Source organism: Arthrobotrys flagrans, assembly GCF_004000055.1.
Source record: "Arthrobotrys flagrans strain CBS H-5679 chromosome Unknown unitig_1, whole genome shotgun sequence".
Classification (NCBI taxonomy): Eukaryota; Fungi; Ascomycota; class Orbiliomycetes; order Orbiliales; family Orbiliaceae; genus Arthrobotrys; species Arthrobotrys flagrans.
This window is the reverse complement of record NW_027137556.1, coordinates 3,057,057-3,077,610: the sequence shown is the minus strand read 5'-3', so window position 1 is coordinate 3,077,610 and position 20,554 is coordinate 3,057,057. Positions and strand designations below refer to the sequence as shown.

The window sequence follows — 20,554 nt, the reverse complement described above, 5'->3', positions numbered from 1 at the left end:
TTCCAATAAAAGAACAGCAAGGGCCACCGGATGTGCTTAGTGATATCGAGGGGTTGGTAGCAAAGTTGTCAAAGGTAGAGTGAGAGTTATCATGACACAGTCCGAGGGAGAATGGTATATAAGTAAGTGGTGGTTGCCAATATGTATAAGTATATAATAAAGGAGGGTTCGCTCGGTCTCAGGTGGACTAGGGAAAGAGAGACAGCATCAGTAACGGTGGTACCAGTCGCACACACGCATACAGATATGAGAACGGTATAGACGTTGCATTAAGAATAGAAGGAATAAAAGGAAGACTAAGGATAAGAAGCCATCATGTCGAATGGTATTTGTTTCGTTTTTCCTTGTTATACTGCAGGTTGTGGTTGATGACGAGGGGAAAAAAAAGAGCGTGTGATAATTGATTGATTGAGGATAGTGATGATGATGATGATGATGATGAAGGGATGGAACATACAACAGTAACAATAGCGGTACGAGGAGTTGGACAAGCACAGTGCTCTCTGATCAGTATCTGAGTACACCTAGGCCTTGGCTCGGGTAGGCAGCCTCTAACCAGTACAGTGCTGCGAATAAGAGCGATGCCGAACGGGAAGGATACGGTCGAGTGAATGTAAGTACCCAAGTAAGTACGTACCAATGAAACCGATGAGATGGCGACAGTGAAGATGGCCGGCCCGGTCGGGTGGCGATGGTGATGATGAGGTTGACGATGGTGGGGGAGAAAAAAGAAGAAAGAGAAGGACCAGGAAGAAAGAAATCTTCCTTGATTTCCTGGTTGATGGGATTGATTGTGGTGGTGATTTTTGTTTGGTTGGAACCACCAATAGTTCCAATGCAAAGCAAAACGGCGGCGTTTTTGATGAAAGGATGGCTCTGGCTAGCACCTTTCAAGACTCTGGCGCTGCTGTTGTTTCGTCTGTCTCCCTTTCTCTTCTCTTTCTCCTCTATTACTCCCACTTCTACTTCTAATTCTATTGCTAACTACTTCTTGTTCTTGTTTTGTTCTCGATTGCGATTGCGATTGCAATTGCAAATATCAGTTAAGAGGTACACCAATGTATATCTGTACGTGGGCATGCATTGGCCTATACTGGGAGGTCTGTTAATGCACCAACGTCTCCACTTCGGACACCCAACAGTCCACCAAACCGGGGTCATGATCAGTATATATTAAGTAGCTTATAGTATTCTCGAGTGCTGGTGTAATATAATATCTCAAGAATTCGAATTGAAATGAATTGTTACCAAAGGGTCACTAACAGATATACTATAGTCGCAGCCATTGTTACAGAATACACTACTTGAGAGCACTCTGTGTCTTCTTTGGATAATCGATTAATCACATTTATCTGTCTTTGATTCACGCAGGGACCGGTGCTTTCGAATTTCCTAGACGCAATCGCATGCAACTCTGGTGTCCCTGTCACGCAAGGAGACTGGTACCTTTAGGCCTTCAAATATCGCTGCTGAAGTCCATCGCTATCTGACATTCTTCATTGGTCTCGCTACTCCAGATGTAAGGTCCAATGGAACCCCATCTTGTGGCTTTGACTCCATTGACTGGTGCTGCAGCGCTGCCGAAAACCACATTTGGGGGCGACAGCTCGATGCAGGAGGTCTCGCCGCCAGAAAAGCGCCCCACATCCACCAATTGTCGGCTCTCCCGTCCTTTGATTTCCCTTACCCGAGATTTAGTACCTTTTTTGTCAGGTTTTTATATAGAAACTACATAGAAATGGTAGTTCATTGCTTATGTTGAGGCTTCCCCCGTCAATCACTCAGATTTCGTCAATTGACATCTGCATCCCGCCGATGCCATTCACTTATCGCGAAGAATTTAGGGGATGCATGATGCGCATGCTCGCTAGCTGCCTTCGACCCTCGGCTAGTACTGCACTAACTCGACCGATGATCTGCTGAGTGGCTTCCAACTCCTGGTTGACTATTGGGACTACTTGCCCTTGCCATTGACGTAGTTTATCCGGCCATATGGGTCGCGGAAATTACAATTCAATATATAAGTGTCGTTGAAAAGCGAATTCAGAATTTTCACCATCCCGACCTTTTTAGCTTCGGCACCTACCCCAACCGCCAGAAGTCATCATCCGTCGATATTCGATCTGTCACCGATAGATTGAATAATCCTGGATGCTGATGCGGTAGTGACTCCCACTGCGCGAAATCTCGCTCTCTGGAAAGACAGAAAAACAAAAAAAAAAAAAAAAACAACTGAGTTTCGTGGAATTTGACGGTGTGGTATTACCGTTAACGCTCGGACACCCCACTCTCAAGCCGGTTTCTGTTCCTGGCCCGCGCCTTGCCTTGGGCCAACGGAATCTTTCCGCTCGCACGTTTAAGAGCAGGGATCATTTGATTGGGATCCTTCGATCGGGATCCTATCAAACAGACCTCCCAAACACATGTGTTAGGTCTCGCCCTTGGATCCGTGGCATAGCTCTTTGGCTCATGGTGCCGCCTCATCTCTATGACGATCTTGACAAAGTATGGAAAAAGCCTTGCAGGGAAAATGCATAGGTATCCGAGATCTTTCGGATTTATTACAATGGCATCGGCCTCTTTGGGAACTTCCCTCCCAATGGGCCTCGGAAAGGTCGTACGAGGCGTTTCGTAGCGGCGAATGTCACCGCTGTAGCGACGGATCCACATACCTCGAAGCCATCTAGCATCCGATATGATCCACCTACGATATCTTAGCGGACACCCAAATACCATTGTGACCCTTGCGCGCCTATCATCACAGATTAGATTATTCGCAGATTATCGATCTTCAATTGACAGCTTCCATTCTGATAGGCGTGTTTTTTCTGGCGATGTTTAGATTAGATCTCAATCCATAGCCGCGACGCAGCTATATGGCTATATATAGCACCACTAGATAATGGATACCGGAGGAGAATTTCGGAAACTTGGGAGCTGACTTCAAGTCACTGTAGGTGACTTGAGCGGCTTAGTCCAACTAAAATAGGGTCATAAATCTACTTGGGCCCTCTGAGCTGGCCAGGAAACTTGCCAAAAACCTGTACGGTATCTTTAGGCATTTCTCAAGATTCCCAAATCCGATCGGAATCCCAGAAGCCACGGCGGCACCATGGTGCCAACTCCGTCAGTTCTTCGTTTAGACTATTTGGTAAACATATTTGTTTTGAGGCTTTGTTTTACTGCCTAGCTCTTACCATGTGCGAATGAGTGTTCTTTTCATGGTGAATAAGCTTAGAACGAGGTGATATCATACCATATGCAGGTTATATTCCCTGATTCATAACAGCTAGAAACAAATACCATCACCCTCATTACTACTATCAAAAGGTTAAACTTTGTAGATGTCTAAGCTTTGAGCCCAAGCCGAGCTAAAGGCTTAGCTAGTGGAGTGTCTTTAAATTGCAAATTAGAATTCAAACTAAGAGCGAATCCCTGGGTTGAGCTAAATGTAATTGACATCATTGATGCTCTACATACCGACTTTAATCAGCATCGATAGACCCTAACGAACCATTTACAACAATGACAAAGGCAATTTAGACTCTAATACTACGTAACATCCAACGGCAACCCGTCACTCATGAATGAAGCCTAAAAACTAAGCTTACCCACATCCGCAAAATTAAAATCCCAAATATAAAATCCCAAGCAACACAAACCAAAAATGCGTTGTGTGCGTGGTCGCAACACTCCCAAAACGGAAACCAACCCAACAACACGCTCCCAAAACGATACGATCACCAGTTTTCATTCCCTTTCGACCTTCCTCCACGAGCTTGGGGTTCAGGGCAACAACCTTACGCGAGAGGTGAACCGACAGGAACAGGAAAATTAAAGTGCAGGTAATATCAAAAAGCTCAGAGAGCTTATTTCGACGTTCATATCTTCGATTTCGGTGAAGGAAAGGAGGTGCAAATCCCAAAGGCTTGGCATATACAGTATCTGGTGGCAGCAACACTCTTCGAGGTTCGGGTCCAGTTGTTAAGTATTGGGTGCGATATACGGAAGGGACATCGCTAGATGCCGACTACCCAACGATGGCCCCAACCAAGAGAAAGGCCAATCTGATAGGGCCAAATCTCGAATATATCGATACTCGACATGAATCCAACCCCAAACGACAAAAGACGACGCATAACAACAAGAAGAAGGGGAGGAAACCCAACAAATCCAAAGAGGAACCAGTCCAAGCGCAGTCCGTGCCTTCACAAGGAACCGGTACAAGCCAACAAAATGCCACCCAAGAGGTTCCAGTAATACACCATCCCGTTTTGTCGGCGTATTTTCAGACTCTTCTCCCGCTTCGTCAATACTTGTTGATAGCTCTCGAGTCATCAAAATCGATAGCTACAAGTTTGATATCGCGAAAGAAGAGGCTCTTGAGATTCAAATCCGATGGGTCAGCACTGCATAACGATGTGGTGCGGTTGTTGGATACGATTATTGTTGGTCTATCGAAACCTATTGGTGAAGTTGACGGGTCGGATGCCTTCGTGGAACGAGCGCTTACCGAAAAACTAAATGCTACCCAGGACGAGAGGGTGGCTAATTCCCAGGATGAGGTAAGGACCTTCCCATAAAGAAAGTAATTAAACTAAGCTAAATATTCGGGCCGTTATCTAGCTTGTTGACTGTGGTATCGCAATTCTCCTTCAGAAGGCACGAGCGAACCGCGGTTGGGCAAACTCCCCACTCGCATCGGGTTATCGAATAATCGATAACAATGCTAACTCGAAAGCCGTCACTAAATTCCGACAGTTTGGGGTGGATGTTATATCTTTATTTCCGAACCCCCACTCCACGGAGTTTAGAAGCCGGGCATGGAAAACGATCACTGATATCGTTGGCCAAGAAACAATACTCAAGCTTCTCTCCATGCAAGGTGATGATGAAGGAGCGGTATTATTCCCACTTGGGGATAAGGTGCGACGAGGGTATCGTCTAAGTTCAATATCTACCAAATGCTACCAACAGTATCTTGGAAGTGCATTGTCAGAGATCCAGCTTGAGAAGAAATTGGAGAGAACAAAGCTCGCAGAAGATGGGGAAATGAGCACACATGTAACATTTACGAGGAAACAGAAGACCTCGGGAACCGTAATCCGCAAACCAAGCGAGATCCGTTTCGTGAGGTCTAGAATGTTCTATGGAAAGCCGGCTAACAACAAGAACTCTGAACCCAAAACGGGACTTCCTCATATCCGTAAGATCTCCCTCTAAAACGATTCTCGACAATAGACCTACTAATATTTATAGATGTCCTCAACCGGTTTTATAATTTCAAGAAGCGAGACAACAATGTCCACGTTCTGAAATACATATTTCCTCGAGCATTCGGTTTGCATAATGTATTCACTTCTACGGTGGACAAACAAGACACCGCACAAACGTTCAAAGACTATACTCTCCGAGAGGATGAAATTGATTTGATGATTAGCAAGTCCAAGGATGATAGAAGGCTTAGAAAAGTCTTGAAGAAAAAGGAACAAACGGAACCTGGGTGTCCAGATGACAATGACGATCTTCACCATGGATACGTCCCACCACCTAGTCCCTTACCAGACATTGATAGGAAGGAAAGACAATCATACGAGACTGTAGAGAACCTACCACAAAGGTTTCGTGGAAGGATACCGCACTTGGTTGGGGAGCTGGTTCGGCTACAGCGAAGATGCAAATACCATCCACTGTTGCAACATTATTGCCCTTCTTCGGTAAGAATAATATTATAGGATAGGTGTAAGTTTGAAAGCCATAGCTTACAGTTGTCTAGGTTATCAATACTAGCGCACCAGACCCGCGCCCTAGAGTTCCTGCCCTTCCTCCGTCAACCCAAGTTTCCCCAATGGCCACAATACCCTTCAAAACGCAAGTGAGCTGTCGTCGAACGTCAGGCGGATCAAGGAGTAAGAGAACATCACTACAAGGAACAATCCCAATTACTCCTCTCAAGAGAACGGATCCTGGAGAACTCAGCCCGCAAGATCCCATGTTGCTTTATACGACTAGTTCACATAGTGTATATGCTTTCATCAGGGCAGTGATAAGCAACATCATCCCCTTAGAGTTTTGGGGTACCGGAAAATCGGTGCTAAAGAACCGCGAGATCTTCTTCGGTCACATGGAAAGTTTTGTGAAATTGAGAAGATACGAAACTCTCTCACTTCACGACGTAATGCAAGGATTCAAGGTAACTGTTCCCCGTATCTAGATCACTGTCAACTATTACTAAAAGTACAATCTAGTTAACGGATTTCATTTGGCTCCACCAAAAAGAACCCAATGCCAATGGTAAAATCAAACTCGACGCCGCAGATACAAAACGTTGCACCTCCCTCCTCTCCGAATTCATATACTACCTTTTCGACTCCCTCGTAATCCCCCTAATTCGTGCCCACTTCTATGTCACGGAATCGGCCACGGACAAAAACCGCGTCTGCTACTTCCGCCACGACGTCTGGCGAAAACTCACAGCTTCACACGTCAACAAAATGATCTCGTCTATGTTTACAGACATCACATCCCAAAGAGCTAGAGCAATCATGCAACGGCGGGCTGCAAAATTTAGCACCGTTAGATTATTACCTAAAGTCACGGGAGTTCGAGTTCTGAGTAATCACAAACGCAGACCTATGGAAGTAGATCCCAAAACAGGTCGTAGGACGCTCGGAAGAAGTATCAATCAAATACTTAAACCTAACCATGCGGCCTTAACTTTCGAGAAGAACAGACAACCGCAAGCTGTTGGCGCCTCACTATTCTCCATGGGCGAGATCTTGAGAAAAATCACCGAATTCAAAGATCGTTTAGTGTCCCAAGGAGCTTTTGGCAAGCAGAAATTGTACTTTGTCAAAGTCGATGTCACATCAGCTTTCGACACCATCCCTCAACAGCGATTACTCGAGGTAATAGAACAATTATACATGGAAAACACGTATAAGATCCGAAGACAAGGACGAATAGCCTTAGGTTCTGGTAGGGCTGGGGAAGCGAAGCCAAAGATTTCCTTCCCTCAAATTGGAGAACCCGGGGATAACGAAGAGTTCTCTATGGGACGAAACAAACACCAAATTGAAAATGCCGGCATGGAGAAGAAGAGTTTGATATTTATAGACCGTGTCGCTTGTGTATACCACGAACGAGATGCATTGATTCGTGAGCTGAGGGAACATGTCGTGAATAATTTCGTTCAGGTAAGTCGTCGCCCATAAAAGACACGAGACTACATTAGCATTACTAATTACCGTCTAGATCGGTAAACGTTTCTATCGCCAAAGTCTTGGTATTCCTCAAGGCTCTGTAATGTCCACCCTCCTTTGCAACCTCTTCTACGCCGACCTTGAAGCCCGCGAACTCCCATTCACTCAAGCCAAAACAGGCCTCCTAATGCGCCTCATCGATGACTTTCTTTTCATAACGACAAACCGAGATCACGCCAGACGTTTCTCCGATGCAATGCACACTGGATTCCCGGAATACGGGGTCATGGTTAAACCTGAAAAGTCATTAGTAAACTTCGAAGTCGACTTTAATGGACGGAAAATCGAAAGAGTGTTTGGGGACCACTCAGGGTTCCCTTACTGCGGTACTCTAATTAATGAAAAGACACTAGAGATTAGGAGAGATTGGTCTCGAAGAGACGGCTTGCTCGTTAGTAATCTATTGACTATAGATTACGGATCGAAGCCTGGGTCGAAGATGGTAGATAAAGTCTCTAGGTATGTTCTAATCCTGATGAACTGTATTTTAATTACACTATCACTAACCTTGTGCTAGTGGCTGGAAACTCCTCTCTAGCGCCATTTATCTAAACACCACCATAAACTCCCGCCCAACAATAGTAGTAAACCTCTACTGGAGCTTCGTCGACGCCGCCATGAAATTCTACAGATACTACCGCAGCCTCTCGTCCCGTTCCAAACACATCAAAAAAAGATCCCATAAACCCCAACAAGTAAACGAGAAACAAATATTAAATATGATATCAGAATTCATGTCATTGGCTTATACACTTCTCATGTCCCGTGAGAATCGAGAGTATGACGAGAAGGGTAATGTAATACCGAAAGAAGGGTTAATAGGGAGAATTCAGATTAGGTGGCTTGTGGCGAAGGCTTTCTTGAGAGTATTGGGGAGGAAACAGACGTTGTTTCCTAGGGTTTTGAATTGGTTGGAGGAATGTGTGAAAGCAAGTGCGAATAAGGTTGATCGAGTGTTTCATAAGGCGGTGGAAGATGAAGAGATCAATGAGATATTTGATACTATGAGGTATTGATTGATTGAGGTTGACCGGCGTCCTTGGGATGTTGCTTTGGCTTCGGGTAGGGTTTGGTCCATCGAATTGGCGTATTCTATTGTAATATGGAGTAAAATCTACTTTATTGGTATCACGAAAAGACTGAAAAAACACACCAATAGCCCGATTTAATATACATGTTGAACCCAACAAAAGTGTAAGATACAACCCGCAAGATATGTGGAAACATATTGGCAAATTGCCATTCACCAGCTATATATCAACTCCACCCTTCGATTTCGAACCTACAACTGCGCGCCAATTATCATAGCCAGCAAGCCTGCCCCAAAGACAAGCGATGTGATTTTTGAAATACCGTTCGGTGCGGAATTAGGGGTTGGGGTGCTGGTAGTAGGGCTTTGGGAGCTTGGGGAAGGCGATTCGGTTGAAGAACCCAGATCTTCAGAGTTGAAAGAAGATAGCTCAGGTAGTGAGCCCGTACTTGTAGTCTGCGCCCCGGTTGTCGACGTCGTCTGGTCCCTCGAAACGGATGATTGAGTCGCAATTGTTGACTCCAAGCTTTCGTCGATCGTGGCCGAGGAAGATATTCGGTCCGAAGAGCTCGAACTCGTGACCACGGGGGAAGAAGTAGGTTCGGGACCAGTCGTACCAATATTCGATAATTTGATAATTTTAGGGTCGAAACATCGAATGCCTTGCAATTCGATCGAGCCGTTTGTTTTATCAAAGCTTTCCCACCTCAAAACTCCAGTTTTGTCCCGTTCGCAACAAGCAAATTGTTTAGCAACAGGGTCGTAATTGACGCCATTGGTATTTTCTGGGCACTCCAAATTCGCAGATATAGGAGCGCTTCCGAATTGATCGAACGATAAGTCCGTAATACCTGTGATATCTTCGCAGGGGAACTTTCGACTTCCGAAGTTGGCTCCAAAGCCGGCTCCGACCGCAGAACAGCAGTAATCAGATAAACCAAGCCAATTGCCACAGAACTCGAGATTAGCCGATCCACCAAAGGCATAACAAATGCCGTCGCCACATCGATCTCGAGGGAGGTCATTTCCAGCGAGTTGTGAAGGTACCGGATTCATAATGATGACGGTAGCAAGATCTACCTGCTTCTGTGTTGCCGACATAGCTGCTGTTGGTTATAGATTGTTGATAGAAGAAATATGAAGGATCTAGTTGTCCTGAGATTGTAACGATAGGTCAATTGATCAAGGGAATCGGGGAGCGTCGTGGTTCTCGAGAAAGAGAGTGCGTGAACTTGTTAACTGCAAGAGTGCCGCCTAGTTATATATTTTCTGGCGATCGCCGATGTTTCTTTAGCCTCAGATAACCACTATGTGCCAGAAAATGCTTAAGCTGCCTTTAATGATTCGATCATGCAGTCTTCCTTTTCTGAAACCTGCGTACGAGACAAATTCGACACAGCTTAGGGTTGCTGACAGTATTGCCATATCATTCCGTTTGTTTGGTGGCGTTCACTTGGCAGTACATAGGTAAGGCAAAATGTGTATCGAGCGCTCGATCAAAGGGTTGCATTTCAGAAAACTCGATAGGTAAGTCATGCGGGGTGATTATTCCTGCATGTGCAGATACCCGATGCGTGGGTCTGTCTGTACCTAGAAAAAAAAGTTGAATTTCCAAATATCGCAGTCTCGCGGTGTGTTGGACGCACGTTGCATTTTTTAGGCTACCAGGTGTGTAACATGCCTAGCTTGTCGACGGATAAATGCCGGGTAGCCAGGAATGCTAGTTCCGCTAGGTAGGTTCTGACCGCTTTCGTGAAGTTGAGGTTTGTCGAGAAGGAGGCCGAACCATTGTGGGGGGACCGTTCGATATACAGGTGCCCCGACTGAAGGATCGAATGATACCTCGTCGCAATATAATTCAGCCTCCGTAATAACAGTAATCGGCCATTCCGAACTATGTACTCCATACTTTGTATTCTGATGCATCGCCTAAACAAAACCCTTGGCCGCAGGGTTCGGAAAATATTTCGCTAGGATCATTTCCACCGGCTGGGCCTGGTGGGCTGAAGGTGACTTCAGTAACTTGCATTTGTGGTCATATATTTTGTGTGCTGGATGTATCGATAATGAAGGGTGGTATGTATTGGATATATTTATAAAAGTAAGGATGTGCGGAAGGTTAATATTGTTTAAATCTCAATGGCGAATTGCGGCATCTGAAGCTACCTGTATGCAGGCTGCAGGTTTCTAGCGTCAAAGGATATATAATTTATAAAACTCGGACAAAATTTAAGAGGCGCGGACTCGGCTTGGAGCAGGAGTCTGTCTTCCTTCCCGTTTTATACGTTTCCTACGATCCTCCTAAACTCCAATCCCAAGCCTTATTTATTTTCCATTGGATATTCTGGGAGGAAACAACAGAGGCAGCCCCATTTTCAGCCGCAGAATGGCCATCGACCATCCTACTGTAGTAGATACCAATAGATCTACTTCTAAGTATATACATGAATAAATACACTGTCCTTTACTCGTGATATCCATAGACTTACCATTTCCAAGTTAAATCGAGAAATCCTTTTAGGTTCGCCGGGCCCTAGGCCAAAATATCGTCTGTCGGGACAATGAAATCAGAGTCGAATTCATGAAGTACCAATTTCAGAGCTGTGCGCCGATAAACATAGCCAAAAGCATCATTCTGATAATAATTGATGGTAACTTCGAAATCCCATTCACCGCGGAGTTCGAACCAGAGTTACTCCCCCGGGTAGGATTCTGGTCGTCAAGGGGAGACGATTGAGTTGGAGAATCATAACCCACAGAGCCGCCTCCGGAGCCAACCCCAGAACTAGAATTCCTAGAACTAGAAGTAAGGGAAGGTGCAATACTACTGATCCCGGAATCCGAACCTGATGGTCTGGGGACAGTTAAAACGTCCCAGCATCGAGTAGGTTGTTTCTTAACTGCCCCAAGTAGAGCCAGAACGAACAAGAGAATGTGAGAAGAATTCCTAGGCAAAGGCTTGCTTTCTGTGCAACCATGCATTATTCTTGCATATCCATGGCGTAGAATTGCCTAGTCTAGTGGTTACGAGAATTGCCACCTGGTTCTCTTTCTCGGAATGGTTCGAATCGGATCGAAATCTTCCCGCCATAGGCGGTTTTGTTGTGAATTGTTGTATTTTGAGCCTCATGTTACTATGTATTTGGTGTGACGGCACAATGCAAATGCACTGGGCATCGTATTCCAGCCCGCTCCAACTGCTACTAACGAATCAAGATTTATCGATTGCATGCGGGGGAATTCACGGCTGTCGGTATTCGGTCTGAGCCGAGGGACCCACATTTCAGGTGCAGGAAGTTAAGTTGAAGCGACAAAGTCTAGTTAATCAATCATGAGAAACAATTTACAATCATTTGCATTCTAGAACTTGATCCAAGGCACGGGCGCTTTTCTGAATCCATTGACGTTCATATAATTTAGCTCAAATAGAGGATGAGTAATAATAATTATCATTGAGTTAATTACTTCAGTAAGCAAGTATGCTTTATGCGAAAGCTAAGTTCGGGATGATCGAATGACGGCATTGAACGAAGAAAGAAGCTCGCTCTACACAGCATGCTAAAATAATTTTTTTTAAAAAAAAAGATAAAAAGAAAAAAAAGGACAGAGAAAAAAAGATAAAAGAAAAAAAAAAACAAGACCCCATTCACCCTAAAATAAGCTTCGAAGTCGGACACAAGAGGCCTTCAAGAACCCCATTCACCTACCCCCAAATACCGGCCTACAGGAATGGGAGGAACCTACCCAACCCAGTCCTACCTTTAGTTTTCTCTTCCTCTTTCTCGCCTTTACCTTCATCCTCACTATCATCGCTATCATCACTATCACTGTCATCATCAGAATCCTTCCCACCCTTCTGACTTGACAAGATACTCTGAAAGCTTTTCATCCCTTCAGAAAGTCTCGGCTTAGGTTTCTGACTCGCACCAACTCCAACGGCAACCGCAGGTTTAGTAGTATTCTTACCACCATCTCTAGTCTCTGGAATATCCTGCTGACTAAGCATGGTTAACCCCGTATAGTGAGAGGTAAGACTATGTCTCTTTCTCATGTCCTTCGGTGACATCATAGAAGGCAATCGCGCCGGCATACTAGACGGTGGCCCCGGGGACGGACTTATGTATCCCAAGGTTCTCCTATTCATCTTTGAAGCAGGCAGTTTAGCGGGTTGTGATGGTTCAGGCGTCTTTGAGAATCTCGATGGCGTGTTCCTGTTTACAAGTTTAGGAGCAGGGCTTCGGAAGAGAGCGTTCATAGCTTTGGCGGTTGTATCTACTTTCTTCGGGGCCGCTGGCTTTTCGGGCTCCTCTTCAGAAGATTCTTCGTCGTTGCTTTCTTCCTCGCCGGAGGACTCATCATTAGAGGGGGGAGTTGCTGTATTGGTATCACTCTCTCCTGCAGCCTCTTGCTCGGGCTGGAGTTTGGGTAGTGATAACTCTGGGACTACTGAGATTGAGAAAGGTGGATCAGCAGTAGCTTGGGATATTGGCCTTTCGTTGTCTGATCCTGATCCTGATTCTGATTGTGTCCCCGGATCGGACTCATCGTCAGTTTTGCCAGGCTCCGGTTCGCTCTCAGATTCAGATTCGGGGACCTGGGTTTCAACGGTCTTAGGGATCGGTAGTTCAATCGCTGATATGTGTTCAGCAGTCTCAAGTCCCTGTTCATCCTCATAATTATCTTCCTCCTCTTCCACAGCTTCCGCCTCCTCTTCAACCTGATCTGCCATTTCCTCGTCACTTCCACCCTCCGCTTCGTCTTCCTCGTCGCTGGACGGTGTTTCACCGGAGCCCCCAGGAGCTAGTTTACTAATTGGCTCAAGGGCAAGCTTGCTTGGTGCCCTCGCATATGAGAATTGAACAAACTCTTTCTTTTCCGGTGAGGTACTTCGTAGCTGCCGTTTACCAGGTCCCTTTATAGGTGATTCTTCTCTTGTCATAGGAGCCTTAGAAACTCGCTTACCAGCACCTTCCGTATAATTTTCATCATCACTGTCTGTAAGGTCCATAATCTTCTTAACATCAATAAATTTCCCCTTCGGCTGAGCATCGGATTTAGATTCCGAGTCGGAGAGCTCGGGGCGTTGGGGTTCTACAGATTTCTTTTCGGCCGTTGGGGGTGCCTTTTTGGGGGTATCAACGGCTTCCTCTTCTTCCTCTTCGCTATCTTCATCGCTGTCTTCTTCTGACTCTGACGAAGTAGCCTCGGATGAGGAAGAAACAGGGCTCGATGATTTTTCAACCGAGGCCTTTTCAGATAGAGGCGGCGCATCTTCCATAACTTCATCCTCTGAAGAGCTTTCCCTGGCAGGGCTAGGGCTAATGAAAGCTTTCTTTTTCAAGCTGTCTCTTGCTTTATCTGATGTCTGATTCGCGTTCTTTGCCGGTGCTGGCTGGCTAGTGGTCGATCCATTGCCAGTGTCCGCGCTCTCCCCTCTTGTTGTTTTGCCCTTAACGAAGACCCTCGAACTTGCCGGTGTACTTGTCAAGGCCGAAATAGGGGGTGTTGAAGATGTCGACCTGTTCCTCGCTGGCTTTCCTACAAATGCTTCGTACTTCTTCCTTCCTTCGAGAGTACTCTTGTCCGATATCCCCTGCAGCTCCACTGGTATGACAGGAACAGGAACCTTAAATGTCGTTCTCGGCTTCCTCACTTCCTGTGTCGGTTTAGCCGCCGTTGCCACTGTTTTTGCTGCTGCTGCTGCTGGAATACTCGAAGGTGGTAACATCGGACTCCCTTCATTCGCAAACGATACGCTCTTTTTAGCCTCGAGGTTCCTCTTCTCTGGGCTCCGCAACGCCGAATGTAAAACACTGCTAGAACGCGCACTCTTACCGTCATTGACTTCTGGGGTGGCAGATTGCGTTGATCTTGATGCAGTGGTACGCTTGGCTGTTGCGGAGGCAGGTGTTTTCGTTTCATTGATTAGGTTCTTTTCAGCAGCAATTGGTGTTTCTGGTCGACTACTTCCTTTCTTAGCTCTTGCCGATTGGTTCTTCGTTGGTAGTGAAGGTTTTGTAAACTTGTCTTGGGATGACTTTGGTCCTGTGGCTAGCTCTTCCTCGACCCTAGAATTAGAACCTATCAGATCCGCAACATTTGGCACAGGTGCATTTGAAAGCTCCCTTTCTTGGCTTCCCCTGATTTCCTCTATATGTGGGATTTCGACAACAAAGTCGTTCAAGATCCGCGGGGAAGGAATTATATCCGGCTGGGACGAAGGAACCTCAAGCGTAGGAGTGCTGCTAGAGGCACCAGATCGCCTTAGAGTCACTCGTTTTGGGGCCGCGCCTTGGATTTTCTTTTGGGGATAACCGGTAACCTTTCGCTTCTGGGGAACAGGCTTCTCAGGTTCCTCCTCTTCTTCGTCTGAGCCTGAGTCCTCAATTTCATATATCGAACTTTGGTTCCTTGGGCTAGGCTTTTTGGTAACCATTGCTTTCGCCGGTCTTTTCAGCGTGCCTTTTTTTGAAGTGATTGACGTTGGCTTCCTTCCACCTGAGCCCCTCAGGGTGTGTGGAGCAATGACAGGGGCATCCAACTCTTCAGGTTCGGGAGACGATATCTCCACCGACTGAGTATTCGGCAGTACCTTCTTATACGTCGTGGCCGTGAATACTGGTGATGAAAATGTCTCCTCCTTTGGGGATAAGAGTTCACTAAGTCCCTGGCTCGTCTCCGGAATCAGGGAGCTGCCCCGTCCCTGGACCCTGTCTCTAACAAGGTGGTTTGGAAGCAGCGCGCCATTTCGGTTCATTGCTCCACCGGTGGGTCCGGGCCCTAAGGAGGTGTTTCCTGGACCAGCGCGAGCAGTAGATGGTTGGGTAGCATTTCCGTTTTGGCTGACGGTTTGTGGTCGAATTTGCGATGGTTCAACGGCAGTTGGTAATACTGGTGACACTTCCGGTTCCTCCTCTAACTGCCGTTCCTCCGACATTTCATCCTCCACCTCTTCTAGCTGCATCTCATCCTCATCCTCCAGCGACCCCCTCCCGGCCCCCAGCTTCTGCCTCTTGCTCGGATGCAGATTAACCAGTACTCCAATTTCCTCCTCCACCTCTTCATCTCCCTCTGATTCCTCTTCCGACTCCGCCACAGGCGCCAAACTTTGCATCGATCGCTTCTTCGAGCCTGCAGGCCTCAACCCAGACTCCGGTGGTACCGACTCATCTCGTAATACGTCTTTATGGATGACCTTTACTATACTTCCATCCCGATTCGATGATTTGTCGTCAAATACGTCGCCAACAGTGTATGTAAGGTCTAGATCGTTGCCTTCCGAATCCTGCAGTCGTTGAATGTTCAATGGTCTAGGTTAAACACACACCCCACCAACCAACCCATTGGTTAGCCACGATCATATCCCATGGGAGATGGTGCAGGTAGGATCGAGAGTATGGATGGTGAAGGAGACGACGTACCGATTTCTCGGGTATAACTTCGCATACTTATCGGTAATAAGCAGCGACAGGTCCTCGAGTGTGACATTGGGGGCCGCGAGATGCAGGAATTCAGCAATCGGCGCCAGGTTCCTCCTCTTGGGATTGTGCGACGGCTGGCCGACGACTTTGACCTGTAGACGGAGACCGCGCATCGTTGGAAGTCGGTTGGGGTATGATACCCCAGGATCGGTTGCTAGGGGACGTGGATTTTGAAGAATGTGGGATGCGTTTTTTTGTGTGTGTTTGTTGTTGATGCGAATTAAGGATCTATCGACAGTGACCGCAGCAGGATCATGATTCCGAAAAGGATAGACGGGATGAATGTTACGTCGATGACGCGACGGGTACCTCGACCGCGATAAGGGGGAATGGTGAGAGGTCCGCGAACCAGGCGATGTTTTAGTTGGAATCTATGATTGTAGAGAGTTCGATGTTGAGAGGGAAAAGGTGGGTCTCAAATTAAATGAAATGAATGGAAGCGTACGCGTAAAATGGGCTAGCGTGGAAAGCTAAGCGAATGGCAGCCGGTACCTGCACACCACATCGATTCAATTCACGATCTCACGATATCGATATGATTACTTAATAAGGAGATAGTATAGATCTTGAGCCTCAACTTCAATGCATCATGATAGGTTGAGTGCTTTTGTCTGTCTACAGTTCAATCCACGCTTGTTCCACCAATATCATATGGTACCCTTCTCAGCTCAAACACAGGACCCAATATTCGATATCTCCCACGAGATGTTGACTTATCATCGAGCAGCCTTTCGAAAATAACCCCCTCTATGGCTATCAATCTCGAGACCATTTCCCCTTCGTGCATTTCAAATCTTCTTCTTATCCTTGGGCATATACGGCGTCCCTGCCACTTCTAAACCATCAACGCCATTCAACGACCCATAAGCCCACTTGAGTACCAACGTCATAACCGCCATCGTCACAGCACTCCCTCCGAACAACATAGCTCTCTTTGGAGTATCCAAAAGCTCGAATATCGGGTATGGATAAAACCCGTTGTAGCTATAACAATAGTTCACCCACATCCAATACCCAACCGCGATAGTGCCAGACAGCCCGAACGCCGGTAGCGCTTTAATCGTCCACGGCGGCGACAGGAGCACCAGGTCCAGGAACATCAAGAGCGCCGGGAACAAGTGGAACATCAAGTCTGTCCAGAATTCAGTGTGGATTTCTGGCGGGACGACAAGACGTCTGTCGATCTATGGCGTTGCTCCCCAACGAAGGCGCGAGCGCGAGCTCGCACGCGAGAGCTCATGTTAGCCGAAGTTCCAAAAAAAATTGTGAACCTGGGCTGCATTTGCGTCGTGCACATGTATGAAATTGTACAAATTGGCGATGGCAAAGACAACAGCCATCCAAATGCAAGAACAGGGGTAGCTCCAGAGAGCTATAGCTAGGAAAGCGCAGCTCAGCTCAAGCTTGGGGATTGCAGTTTCAAAGCTCCGCGCCCGATGGACATCGCTAACCAAAGCTTCGACGACAGATGTACATGTCATATCATGTCATATCACGCCTATCCGTCTACATGTGCAGGCCTGCAGAGTCCTACACATGGATGTACAGTACACATCGTCGGTTCGAATCGATTTTAGGCTCGGGCATCGAATCCATGTTTCAATGTAACCCGTAGGATCCATAGCCGAATTCGAATTAATTCAATCCGAAAAGTCTGATAGAAACCTTAAACCGACGGCAGCGATCCTTTATCCTGACTTATCCGTCTGGAATGCAGAAGGTTTCGCCGTCGTTGTGCAGAGCCAAGATCGAGAAGGCTGTCTCGGTAGGATCATAAACATCGGATGACATTTGTCTCCTCGAGACTGAGGATGTGATATCGCATGAAGCTCGATATGCACCTCGAACGCTTGGACATGCCAGAACAGGCATAACGTCTTCCAACGGACAACGCATACCATCAAACCCTGGACAGGAGCTAGAGCTGGAACCCAAGACGAAACTTCCAGTTACGAGCTAAACCACTGCATAGATGGCATCTCTCGAAAGATGCTTGTGCAAAAGAGGTATCGATCGACCCAAAAATAAGAGCTTGCGCAGCTGCTGGGTCTCAAACAAGCATCAAAAAAAATTTAGAACTCACCGACGATATACCCCAGTATAGCAAAGAGATTAATATCTCCATAGGCGCACCGCAAACCGAAAAGAGATTCTTGTAGGCAAATAACTTAGGCGACAGGAGAATATCGGATAGCAGACCGAGTACAAACGTGATCGTTGCTAGAGTCAATCCAATGATAGCTAAGGAAAACCCGGAGATGGAGAATGGTACGAACCAATGGAGTTTTCCCCCCCACCGATTCGATTCCATTTCATCCCATCATGTCAGCCTTGCAGTTCCCCACTCAAGCCAACTGGAAGACATCGAGATGCATCTTCCTGAAAAAATTTTCATCCTCTTCTCGTCTGAGAAGTCGTTTATGCGGGAGTAAAAAAACAAAGAGACGGATACTTGCTCAGGTACTGAAAGTGCCATCCTGTACTGTCGTTGATATGTGTTGGGAAATTCACAAGGTGTCGAAAACACCTATGGAGAAACAGGGTCCACCCTCGCTCGTCAGCTCAAGCTCAACTCTCCGGCGCGCTCAAATGTATCGCAAGTACTCCAAGTTCTGTTGTATCCACGGGAAGCTCTGAAAAAGCCAAGACCTGGGAATTTCGAGGCGCATAACCGCTCATTCGAAAATCGATGAACGAATCATAACAAGCCAAGCTTGCAAGGCGTGTGGGCTTTGAACAGAAACCTTCTTGTTGTAATTTTGCAATGCGACCGTATCTGATATGCATATACGACAGATATCATGTCGACATCTATGCCGCACAACGTACCCTACAAAGTTCGCGATACCCAGAATCTGTGTCACAGGTAACACGAAATTTCCAAAACCCAAACATCAGCAGCTTCATCTCCACACGATCACTCTCTCACATCTTGAAAGACGGGTCTCGCCAAAGTCAAGTTTGGTTCATCGCATTCCGTTCCATAGAACTATATGTTTGCGCCAGCAAATCAAAAGTCGAGGATCGAGATGGATTTAATATCAAACCTTTTTTGGGACCTGAGAGAGATATATTCGGAGAGATGATACCACATCATACTAACATGTATAGCTGCCGAAACCGTCCTCGACGGCGACTCCAACCTCTGGAGAGGATGCCGTTCAATGATCGGTGCCATGGCACTGGTCGCCGCTTTCCCGGCGTCTTTCACTTTCTCGGTCAATATATCACCGGTGGAGGCCATGTCTATCTCCTTTGTCCGTCGGTTGGTCTTGTTTCAAGAGTCTTCAGGGTGTTGTCTTCAAATTTCTCGCGTAGTAATAGTCCTAGAAATATACTCCGAAGAGCAGGGTTCATAGAAGAAGTGTTTATGCAACGAAAGAGATGAGGCGAAGGGTGATCCGGATCCACGAGGGTTCGGCGAAACGAAGCGGGGCGAGGATGATGCTTTCGGGTAATAACCTGAGTTTATGCGAAGGACTTGATGCTGATAACTAAGCCTACCGAAGCAAAGTTGAAGCGTCGACACTGCTATCAAAGCTGATAGCTTAAATTTAGTAAAGATAGTTTCGAGATGATCTCGAGTTCAACCAACTATGCCCGAGATGTCGGCGATGGTTTGTAATCCCGGTAAAGATGGAGCCTGGTTCTCCGTGATTCCTTGCCGCGATGGCTGGTGGTGAAGTTGGTTAGTAATAGTAGGAGGTTCGATCACCGTGGTCGTCGATAAGCCAACAAACACGCGGGCTAGCTAATGTTCCGGCTTCCGAACAAAGTAGAACAGAACAAAGCGGAGGGGAAAAAGGACACCGTTTTCGCACCGAGCGGTCAGCGTACTTTATGGACCGATAGTACCCATAACAGTATCATCCCGGCCGCGGGGTTGCGAATTACGCTCTCAGGATCAAATCACTTTGCATTGGATGAAGCTAGAGCCTGACATGGGCGGATCCCGGCGACACAACGAGAGCCATCATCGACAGCACGTTGCACAGGTGCCAAGACCCGGGTGAGTTACACAGTCCACCACCTCAACACTTCTTTAGAACCCGAGTCTACAGTCTGTCGGACGTCGCATGAAGAGAAGAATCAACTTCGTCCAGAAAAAGGTACATCTATATCACCCATTACTATGCCGTCGATACAGAACAAGGCTAGCTACCCTAGCGAGCGAGACGGACGGCTTGTTTCTCCTGTTTTTCTTTTCTTCCCCTTGCGCCTCCAAAAAAAGAGTTCCTGAGTAATGGTGGGTTTCTCAAGGAAAAACAAGTCCGAGGAAATCTGACGAGAAAGGAAGGTCAATATCTGTAACAGCCGTTACAGCCCGTCCTGCGCATCATCATATCATATCTTAATAAATTCTTAACACGAAATGCTTAAGCCGGCATCGATAGGATGTTTGAGTATGCGGTCATACGATCACCTTCGATATCCTTTTGGCCTATCAGAAGGAGAAGTTTTCCGTGCTGCATATTTTCCAAGTTATTCGCAAAAAAAGGCGTCTATGCAAGGGACGAAATACAAAGCTAGTTACTCCATATGTTGCTTGCTCTGGCCCAAGGCTACCATTTCCATGTGGTCTAATCGATGTCTCAGATTTTGTCTTAAATCATTCGTGCTCTCAAAAATTCACACTTGCTCTGATATATTATTCCGAGCCAACACAGACCTCTGTGATATCCAACAAGATGATAAGATCAAAGTGGAGAGACGCAACTGCGTGGCGCTTCCGCCTAGAGCCTCCTCATTTCCAACCTTTCACACAAAACGTCACTCGAAAT

General features: G+C 46.6%; 4 protein-coding genes across 4 annotated transcripts; 1 reads left to right on the top strand and 3 right to left on the bottom strand.

Moving 5' to 3' along the window:
* Window positions 1-4,040: 4,040 nt before the first annotated feature.
* DFL_008909 (uncharacterized protein) lies at window positions 4,041-8,278 on the top strand (the record flags this gene model as incomplete). The annotated part of the gene is made up of 7 exons (XM_067638713.1): window positions 4,041-4,565; window positions 4,627-5,206; window positions 5,260-5,717; window positions 5,777-6,193; window positions 6,249-7,196; window positions 7,255-7,721; window positions 7,780-8,278. 7 exons carry the CDS (start codon window positions 4,041-4,043, stop codon window positions 8,276-8,278), a joined length of 3,894 nt encoding a protein of 1,297 aa, XP_067486575.1.
* Window positions 8,279-8,544: 266 nt separating this feature from the next.
* On the bottom strand, window positions 8,545-9,393 carry DFL_008908 (uncharacterized protein; the record flags this gene model as incomplete). Its single annotated transcript, XM_067638712.1, has 1 exon — window positions 8,545-9,393. The coding sequence occupies one exon, from the start codon at window positions 9,391-9,393 to the stop codon at window positions 8,545-8,547; it is 849 nt and encodes a 282-aa protein (XP_067486574.1).
* Window positions 9,394-12,013: 2,620 nt separating this feature from the next.
* DFL_008907 (uncharacterized protein) lies at window positions 12,014-15,886 on the bottom strand (the record flags this gene model as incomplete). Its single annotated transcript, XM_067638711.1, has 2 exons — window positions 12,014-15,602; window positions 15,714-15,886. 2 exons carry the CDS (start codon window positions 15,884-15,886, stop codon window positions 12,014-12,016), a joined length of 3,762 nt encoding a protein of 1,253 aa, XP_067486573.1.
* Window positions 15,887-16,561: 675 nt separating this feature from the next.
* Window positions 16,562-19,017, bottom strand: DFL_008906 (uncharacterized protein; the record flags this gene model as incomplete). The annotated part of the gene is made up of 5 exons (XM_067638710.1): window positions 16,562-16,957; window positions 17,857-18,014; window positions 18,230-18,300; window positions 18,603-18,628; window positions 18,877-19,017. 5 exons carry the CDS (start codon window positions 19,015-19,017, stop codon window positions 16,562-16,564), a joined length of 792 nt encoding a protein of 263 aa, XP_067486572.1.
* Window positions 19,018-20,554: the final 1,537 nt, after the last annotated feature.